Raw genomic sequence first — 10204 nt, 5'->3', positions numbered from 1 at the left:
GAACTGGAAACTTTCTACCCAGCATGTACGTATCGGCGTGTCGTCAGCTTTTTGGCAGTGGCGCGATACCTCGTCAGCCCCTTTGTCACCCCGAAAGTCGTCGCTAGGCTGAATGCACTCGACCGCGAAACAGTGTGCGTATAATAAACCTCGTGTACGTGTGCAACACGCGCGCTACCCGACGCCATTGCTTCACGTATCGCACAATAGACCTCGTGCACATTTACACCATCGCTTTCCCCCCTCACTGCCGTCTCTTCAACATCCACGAGTTTGGTCTCCGTCTTCCGCCACCTCTCCAATGTCCCTTTCCCTTGGTTCCTTCCCGTACCGTGCTCTTCCGTCGCGTTATTCACCGTTGCCCGTCTCTTTCCGTTCCAAACCATCCAATCCTCCTTGTCGCAAATACCTTTCTTTCTTCTCTCTATCTTGCCTGGTTCGTCGACTTCGTTACTCTTGATTTCTGTATCTCGTAAGGTCTACCTTTGCTCGGCGACTCCGTCACGAGACCTTCCTTTATCGCAAATTCGCAAATCTCACGCCCTGTTTCGCCGCACTGTCTTTCTTTCGCAGTCACCGCTTCGATCGCCATTTCCTTTTCTCAGTTTGCCCGCATGGTTCTTCTTCCCCGATGCACCCTTTTGTCCGCGATCTTTCTCCTTCTTCCTCTTCCTCCCTCTCCCTTTTACTAATCCCTTGTTCCTTTCTCTCGTGCATCTTCTTTCTTTTCTTTTTTTCTTTTTTTTTTTTCTTTCTTTTTGCTACGCTGATCTCCTTGTAAAATGTTCCACTTTGACGAAAATTACTTCCGGCGAAGTCGATTTCACGGAGTTTTCGTTCTCTTGATACCGTTTCTTTCGAAGCCTTTCTGGACCGAGGCGCTGATTCGAATATACGCGCGTGGCGTCTGGAGATTCCCTGTTACAAGATCTCTCGCTTCTGAGATTTCCCTTTTCCCCGGCACGCTCAGGGGGGTTTCTCCTTCCTCAAACGTTTCTGCCTACGGAATTTTCTGATCCGTAGCTTTCGAAAATTCCCGCTTTTTCAAATAGAACTCCCGTCGGAAATTCTTGTGCCATCTGGCAAATTTGTTTATTCTAATCTCGCACACCGGAAATTTCCATTTGCCAAACTTTTATTTATACATTCGCTCGTCCCAGGATCCGCTGTTCGCGTTACGACGTTTCTTATTTCCAGAATTCGAGGATTCGCAATACCGAAACCCTCGTTCCGTAAAATCCGCGCTCTCGTTACTCCTTCGCCAAAGTCACCCCTTCCTACCGCAGCCTCCCCTTCTAGTTCCGCGACATCCGGCCGTTTCCGACAACTCCACCCTCGGATTGCCTGCCACGTTTGGCCGAAACTTTCGTCGGCGAAAAAGTGCCGCGAGATTTCCCACTTCCGGGACCTTGCCGTTCCCCCTCCCGACCATGCAGACACAGTGACACCCGGCCGTAAAAGGGTGAACCGATTCCTGGAAGCAGGCCAAGGAGGCAGGAAGCGACGTGCGAGAGAAACGTGGCCCGTGTCGAGGCCGGGACGCCGCTTGTCTCCTCTCTCTCTTCCTCTTTTTCTCATTTTCTCTCTGTTCTTAGCATGTGAAACACCTCGAAGAACGGCGGTCGCGAGCGAAACCGCGCGCCAACCTCCGAAGCAGCGACGCGTAACAGAGAGTGATCCTGACGCGAGTTTACGACTGGCCGTGGACAACTGTTCCCGGGCGCAGCTGTTTCGCAAATACGATGCAATTTTCGCGGTTACGACCGGTAGGCCTTCGACGACCAACCTTCGGCGTCGCGGCCGATGATCGACGCTTGTCAACCGGCAAATACGGCCTGAAACTCCAAGCCGCGCCACCTCTAAAATCGCACCAACGGTTTTTTAAAAGTACGCCAGTTATTCCTACGATTTACCTCTCTCGATTTACTTGCATTTGTTTAAAATAACGCGATAGCCCGATCGTCGGTTACGAGTGCGATATATTCTCCGATGATAATGGAAGATACCGAAGATCTTCGCGAAATGCCGTTACGTGTCTAAGCAGCGGCTATTCTTGTCTGAGAATTTATGAAAATTGATTTAGTCTTACGTTTGGAGATGTTATATATTATATATTATATATTGGATTGCAGGAGAACATGGACAGAACGAAGGTAGTCAAAGTAGGTAATCGTTTTAGCGCTCGAATAAAAAATGTATTATTCTATCGGAAGTTTGCTATCTAACGTTGTCAGTGATATGAATAAGATCTGGCATGAAAAACTTCCAATTATTCGATGACTCGATATAACGCGTATCTCCGTAATCGACAAAATGTCGAACGAGAAATTTTAAATAATTGAAAAATTCGATGAACGAATAATCGTAATAATGGATAACAATCTGTGTAGCATGTTAAAATTGCGGAAAAATCTCGACATCCCTAGTTAGTCGCGCCAGCAAAATGGTACTCTGCCGCAATTTTCGTAGATAATCGCGGAGGAATTCGATGCACTTGCCGCAACTGCCGGCGATAATCCCCGACAAGAAGCGGCGTCGACGGTCCTACTTGGACGGTTCGACGAGTTTCAGTAGCCGGCCACCGTGATATCCCGTAAAAGGATAGGTTGCTCGCTGGAAAGCGGCCAGGACTCATTCAGAAGGACGTGCCTGGACGGCTACCAACTTGCTAATGTGCCACGAGCCTTGAACTCACCGTGTGAAACACACGTAGAACGCGTACGTACATGTCGAAAACGATCTTTGAAAACGTTCGAGAACCCGCTCCTTCCGGCCGATCGTACAATTTCGCACGATTCGATCAGCATTTTACAACGCGTAATGTAACATTTGGATATGAACACGTTCTATCGGTATTTGCGCATATGTATGAACGCATTGTTGAGACAAAAAGGCATAAAACATTTTTCTTGCTTAATTGTTAATTTTTTCGTACGAAGAATAAGGAGAATTCGAGGGACAAAGAGATCGCGTAATTACGCGGATAACGATTACGGAAATAAAAGGCATACAAAAAGAAAAAAGTAAAATAAAGAAAAAATAGAAAAGTATAATTGGTAATAACTATAATTGGTGAAAGTATATTTTTCGTCTTTCGATTAACGTTCTTTTTATACGAGCAGTATTAAGTTAAAAATCTGCTTTTTAATATCTTTTAAAATATCTAGTTTCCTATACGGTTGGAGTAACGATTACTTTTTACATTCCAACCGGGATTATATAAATTCTGTACAAACAATTCTATACAAAACTAAAATATTGCCATCTAATGAACGATTTAAAAATGCTTTAAAAATACACGTAACTGCTTTACCAACCGCAGTTTAATCCATACCACCGACCTGTACCATTGACTATACAGGATTCCAGTACAGTGCTCTATCGTACTAACCGTTCATCTTATCGCGATTCAACTTTATCGATGAACGATGAAACACTACTATACCGATAACTATACCGATAATATTATCGACCGAGCTTTGATCTAAAATTTACTGATCGATAAAGTGTATCGCTTTAAAGATATTTAAAATACCTATTCGCTCATGATCTGTGTCAGAAGTAATAAGTAATTGCGTGAACATACGTACTGATCGTACGGTCGTTGTTCTTTCAACAACCATAAGAAAATGTATTGTGAAAAATATGCAGATTAGTAACTGAATCTTTAGCAAGGTATGATATACGCACACATATACGATATAATTGTATAACATATTCAAATTGCTTCTCTTTAAAAGTCAAGTTTAAAATCTGTAAAATGCATTATATAAAATCAAAACGCAAGTAATTTCCTTGCAAACAAATATTTGACGCTTTAGAAAATTGTGTCAAAACATTAATGTTACACAATCAACAAGTATAAATAAATCTTTTATCGGGAACATACGCGTATATATGAATACCAGAATTTTTGTTTTAAAATAATCTTTGTTTATTGCGTTACTTTTTATCCTGTTAACAAAAATAAAACCATTTTTTAGCAATAAACTGCGAGATTTCACTCTTGCGCTTTTATCTCGCGTGACAAAATTTCATAATAATCGTTATACGAGTTATATCACACAAAAAACAAATGAATTTACGTTAAATTTATACGACTAGAGTTAACCTATCTCGTACAACAGCAAACGGCGTTTCATCAATTCTTATCATTCCTTATAAGATCCCTTTCCAGGTCGCCTCGAGATCGAGGCGACGACGTTTTACATAATGCATAACGTAGCGATTTAAGAACTATAATATCCAATGTTCTCGCAGTCACACGTTGAAACAGAAACTTGGTATCTATTTTGAGTTATACGAAATGTGTTAATCGTTTATTTATATAACTACTGTGCTGCATCTTCAGTTAACCGGTCATTATAACAGTGTGCAATATAAAATGATTTATTAGATCTGAACTGTCAAACGAGTTGTATACAAAATCATGGATGAAATTTGGTTTCATCTATCGAATCAGGTCGAGACACTTCAGGTAATTGTAATTTTTCGTAAAAATTATCAGCTATTTTATCTTCCTCTTTCTCTTAATTTATAAATTAAATAAAAGATATATCACTATCGATTATTTGTCGTATCTGTTTTCAAATAAATGAAATATAATTGACGTTCGGTATTACATGTTAAATTTTTTGTTGGGGGGAGAAGATTCAAACATCGTTATTTGTACAACAAGGACAACAATGGATCATAACATGGTTGACTCAAGCACGTCAAATTTTTTACAAATTATATGAGAACCAAACAATGCAAAATGTCAAAGACATTGTACAACATATACTTATTTGGATTGAAAATGCTTGGGAACAATTACAACATCGATGCTATAATACACATTTTAATGTTAGAGTACTTTACAGACAAATAGAAAGCTTATATACTAACGGAGGTAGCAAAATAAATTTTAACATTTCATTATTTAATATTAATATTAATTGGATAAAAATGAAAATATAATTCTTCTTCTAGCGTCCAAAAGGGAACTTGCATTTTGTCTGACAGGTTTAGTTGTTGGTACTTTACTTGGTTATTATGCTGGAGTTAATTGGGGGCACATATCTCATCATATGCATCGTATAAAAGCTATAACGTGTCACCATTACATTGGTATCGAGGTATTATATTAAGTTATATTGACGTGTAAAAAAAATAAATAATCTTAGGTTAATGCGACTAAATAATGTAAGTATATAACTGAAGCAATATTACCGAAGCAAATATATTTTTATTATAAACGATATAGGGTGTGTCCATGATAGACGATGCTGAAATGCCTATGATCGAAAGATCTAACGAATTATTAGTACAAGTTAAAGCAGCTTCTGTTAATGTTGTTGATACAAAAATTTGTTATGGTTATTCCAAAATTTACAGAAGACTCCTCAATTCTGGTGTAAGTAATTTAAAATGCTCCGTTTTATCGTATTACTTATATTTAAAAAATGTTATTTATTCATTTTCAGAAACACAAAGAACTCCCGGTAACATTGGGCAGAGATTGTACCGGAATTGTGATAGGTATAGGACAAAGTGTTATTAATTTTGACATTGGAGACGAAGTATTCTTAGCTGTACCTTCGTGGGCTCCTGGTACAATGGCAGAATACATAGTTGTCCCAGAAACTCAAGTAGTTAAACGACCGAAACTTTTTACCTTTGAAGCATCTGCGAGTCTTCCCTACAATGGATGTTTAGCCTGGGATGCTTTAGTTAATAGATCTGCAATCCAGGAAGGCAATGCGAAAGGAAAACGGTATAAATAACTACAGTAGGACCCCCTATAAAGCGAAATATATTTCCGTGTTATACGGACTTCGCGTTATACGAATCCAAGAACGCAAGAAACTATAACTAAATAAATCTGTAGCCCTTTTTTAATATGAAAAAATAATATGAGTTCCACAATACACACTGTAAACAACCTCTCCTTATCGCTCAACAGTTAATGCAAAAATATCAGAAATGAGTCATTTTCAACTCTTAATCACGTTATATGGGAACAGTGGTATCATTTTTAGTCCGCGTTATAGGGGGTCTGACTGCAGATAAACAAATAATTTTATTATTATATGTATATAGAAGTTACTTTTTAAACTAAATATCCTATAGAGTACTTATATATGGTGGAAATACACCTGTCGGTTGTATCTTAACTCAATTAGTTAAGCTATGGGGTGGACATGTAGTTACAATGTGTAGACAGAATGCGATTCCTATATCAAAAGCTTTAGGAGCAGATGATGTTATACCATTAGACGATTCAGATATAGAAAAAGAGTTAAAATTACATGATAAGTACGTTCAATATAACAATTATTTAACAATATATTAAATTTACTTGTGTTAAGCGATCAATAAATTTTTAGATTTGATACTATATTTTATACCGGGGGTCAACCAATTAATGAACGTATACTAAAGCAGCACTTAACGTCTTATGGCTTTTATGTCTCTACAGTTCCCGAACAGTTAATGTCTGACTCATTAGGTCTTTTATTTGGAAGCATATTTGCTGGATGTGTACGAATAAAGTTACTAATACAGGTAAATGAAATTATATACGTAGTATTTTTCTATTGTGCAATTTGATTTCAAATTCGATATTTATTTCAGTACGTGCTTGGATTTAATATGTATCAATGGAAAGAAGGTTCAAAAATTAACTCAACATACTTACAAGCATTATGCGATTTAGTTGATACTGATCAATTACAGATGGTTGTAGACAGGGTCTATGGTCCTCATAATATTGAACAAGCACTGTATCATATATTAGATCCCAATGCTATCGGCAGTACTATAATAACATTTCAGTGACAATTGAATATTATATGTATAAAAGTTTTCAGTTATATGAATATCGCAGTTTCTTTTATCAATACATACTGTAAACAACATCCCTATCTCCTATCACTGCCAAATACCGTCCAACATTAAAATAATCTCTATACACCTAATAAAACTGTACAATAAATACACATGGTGCAAAAAGCAAGACTGAATAAATATTGTAATAAAATTTACTTTATATACGTAATTACATAATTTATATAGCTTCAAATTGTAATTTACTAGAATATATAAATGAAAAGGAATTATGTAACAGGGTGTACTACAAGTTAATCCATAAATATTGGACGATGTATGTAAAATGAAAAATATTACTTGAATGTCTATAATATATTTTATGAAATAAATATGAAACTATCTAAATGTATTCAGAATTATTTATAATGACTTTATATGTTGAATGTTATAAATGATTCAGTACATAGCACTCATAAAAATTAAAAAAGTATGAGTGCTTTGAACAATTATTTTGGCTGCCTTCCACGTGGTTTCCCTGTTGTTCCTTTCTTATTTTTTTTAGCAGCTCCCTTTGTGTCTTCTGCCTGTTTTAAAATATGATAAATTTAGTAGATTAAAAAAAAATAGTGTAATCTTAAAAACCGTTATTTATATTTACTTTACGCTTCGGAGGATTTGGATTTGGTAATACTTTAAAGAATGTATCTAGCCTTCCTTGAGTGGAAGTATTTCGTGCTTTGTATAATTTTTTTGCACCATTCCTTACTCTTTCCTCATTAAATTGCTTGTCACCGCATAAATATTGTACTAACCCTTCTTCATTTGGTTCTGTCCATTTCAGCTTATGCAAAAATCAATATGCTTATAAATATTTCCAATCATTTACACATGTTATACTATACATAGAATGTTATATTTACATCAATTGTTTCAGGATCTGTTACTTCAGGTTCTTGAAATAATAATCGAGCTTCTTTATAATTCCAGTCTTCAGGAATGGAAAACTTCTTACTATCCAAGTTTTCTATAATTTTTTCAAGTGACCTATGTGTTTTAATTAACTCTATAGCTCTTTTTGGTCCAACTCCTTTAATGCTACTTGTATAATCACAACCCAACATTATACAAAGATCAATGAACTGTAAATAAGCAGAAATAACAAGCTATTGATGGCCAGAAAATAAATATTTTTAATTATATCTTGTATACAATAAAAATATCGATCTTACATACTTCATCGTGATTTAATCCAAGGTCTTCTAATACTTTATCAAAATGAAATTCCTGTACAGGCATCTTTCTTGCTTCGCTAAATGTTAATCGCCTGAGTAAAATATTGCATCCAAAAGTAAGTGCATCCATATCTTCTGTAGCGGTTGCAAAGACCTTACCAGCCTTTACCAAAGCAGCACATTGAGCTTCCGCTTCACATGGAGCCTATAAAATCAATATATGTATTACAGTGAAATTTATAGCGCCTTGTTTTACTTACATCAATGTAAGGAATGCCCATTAATTGCAATAACTGTTTAGCTTCTTCTGCATGCTCTTTTGTAACTTTTACTAATCTTCTGTTAAATTTCTCTACATCCTCTGCGTTTCCTAGAAAATGACAAAAGATTTTAATACGATATATAAATTGATGCAATTATCATGTATAAGTATATATACAGGGTGTCCGGTAACTGGTGGTACAATTCGAAGCTGTGACCTAAGAAGACCTTGATTATAAGAAGTCATTAAACATGAAAAAATAAGTTGATAGTACACAATAAAATTTTTTCATATAACGCTTTGTTTCCGAGGAAATCAAGCTTTAAATTTTGTTGAGTATACTTGAATTTCACTAAGTACCAACTAAGTGTGAATAAATAATCAGTAGCAGGTTATTCTACATGCGAAAATAAGCCAAAAATGTGAAATGAAATTTTTCCATTTAAAGGAATATGCCCCATTTACAAGAAAATAAAATTTGAACGTGTTTAATAAAGAACTGATCCAGTGCATACGCGTGATACATTTTTAAATCTACTTTTCTCAAAAGCAAAGCTATGTTTTTGTTCTATTTTTACGTGCGGTTTGACTCCTGTTCAACCCGAAATTACTCTAAGTATATTTGTCAAATTTCCAAACTTGATTTCAAATCTTTTTCAGAAAGAAAGCATCATATGAAAAAGATTTATTGTATATTTTCGACTTAGCTTTTAATGTAGAATCACCTTCCATCCAACAGTACTGTGATAACTGATGGTTACCAGACATCCTATATAATAAATCAAATGAAGAAAAAACACAATCATTTTTTAAATGAAATAATCTAATATTTAGAAATACCAGCTTCCTCTGCTGCCTGTAACAACTTCTGTGCTTCGTCTCTTCTTTCAGCTCGTTTTGCTAATTCTCCACCTTTTAGATTTGGTGGTTTCCCGTCAAACACGTATACAGGCTTTATTCCTTGCTCTACTAAACGTATTGTTCGATAAAATGTACCCATTAAATGACTATAATATAAAAAATATTAAAAGTAATACAAAATATATATTCATATGTAATTATTTGTCAAAATATATACCTTGTTGTTTCACCATGTACAGATGTAAGCTGAGCTCCTTCACTCCGTACTGCAATAAGAAATTGATATAAACACATCGACGCATCTATGGCTACTTTACGACCTAGAATAGAAAGTAAAAATGTAAAATATTCCTTTCATAATTAATTTTGATAATTAAATGATTCAAAATTCCGAATTATCCTGATTATCTACATACCAAAATAATGCTTTAATTCTTGTTCTTTAATAGCACTTGGCGCTATGTCTGCTATTAATTTTGATAGACCTAAAATACCCATGGTAGTATCACTCAATCATTCAATCACTAGCGTTAAAGTTAGTCCAATAATGTGTGAAACGTGGGATCAAAAAGAAACGCATAACATAAGAAGTTTCGCGCCAATATTACGCTGTGATAACGCTGTAATAAGAATGAACATGCTGTCCAACCAATGTTGAGAAAATTAAAGTTACTAAAACTGAAGTTACTAAATACCTGCTAATACCTCTGCTAATAGAAATCATTTGATACTCAAATTTATCCTATTATTATTTATCCTATTATTATATAATATTTCAATATCACATATTTTATATATCTTTTTATGTCGAGTATAAGAGTTAAAATGAAATCATAAAATTGCGTATAGTAGATTCATCAAATTGAATTCATACGTCATTAGTGTATATTTGAAATTAAGATGCTAGTTTAATGAATAATAAGTTATACATATTATACATATTTCGTTATACTTTGTTTATGATATTATTAATGGCAATTCATTATTATTAAACTATAATTTTCTGATTAGTATCGGTATATATCGGTATTATATATAT

General features: G+C 35.3%; 2 protein-coding genes across 4 annotated transcripts; one reads left to right on the top strand and one right to left on the bottom strand.

Moving 5' to 3' along the window:
* Positions 1–3543: 3543 nt before the first annotated feature.
* On the top strand, positions 3544–6860 carry LOC132914195 (reticulon-4-interacting protein 1 homolog, mitochondrial-like). 2 transcript variants are annotated; one of them, XM_060973067.1, is made up of 9 exons: positions 3544–3675; positions 4397–4477; positions 4651–4891; positions 4972–5117; positions 5246–5395; positions 5466–5755; positions 6112–6297; positions 6369–6546; positions 6616–6860. In XM_060973067.1, exons 2-9 carry the CDS (start codon positions 4430–4432, stop codon positions 6817–6819), a joined length of 1443 nt encoding a protein of 480 aa, XP_060829050.1. In that variant the 5' UTR covers positions 3544–3675; positions 4397–4429; the 3' UTR covers positions 6820–6860. The 2 variants fall into 2 exon arrangements, with proteins under 2 accessions (XP_060829050.1, XP_060829049.1); XM_060973066.1 differs by having other exon boundaries at positions 3550–3675; positions 4261–4477.
* A 307-nt stretch (positions 6861–7167) lies between these two features.
* LOC132914196 (flap endonuclease 1) lies at positions 7168–9805 on the bottom strand. 2 transcript variants are annotated; one of them, XM_060973069.1, is made up of 8 exons: positions 9582–9805; positions 9383–9431; positions 9145–9311; positions 8303–8412; positions 8044–8247; positions 7731–7949; positions 7469–7651; positions 7168–7394 (listed from the first exon to the last, which is right to left on the bottom strand). In XM_060973069.1, the coding sequence occupies exons 1-8, from the start codon at positions 9661–9663 to the stop codon at positions 7317–7319; spliced, it is 1092 nt and encodes a 363-aa protein (XP_060829052.1). In that variant the 5' UTR covers positions 9664–9805; the 3' UTR covers positions 7168–7316. The 2 variants fall into 2 exon arrangements, with proteins under 2 accessions (XP_060829052.1, XP_060829051.1); XM_060973068.1 differs by having other exon boundaries at positions 9383–9485; positions 9582–9804.
* Between the last annotated feature and the right edge of the window lie 399 nt (positions 9806–10204).

The sequence above is a fragment of the Bombus pascuorum genome, chromosome 14 (assembly GCF_905332965.1).
Source record: "Bombus pascuorum chromosome 14, iyBomPasc1.1, whole genome shotgun sequence".
Classification (NCBI taxonomy): domain Eukaryota; kingdom Metazoa; phylum Arthropoda; class Insecta; order Hymenoptera; family Apidae; genus Bombus; species Bombus pascuorum.
This window is presented reverse-complemented; position numbering and strand designations above follow the sequence as displayed.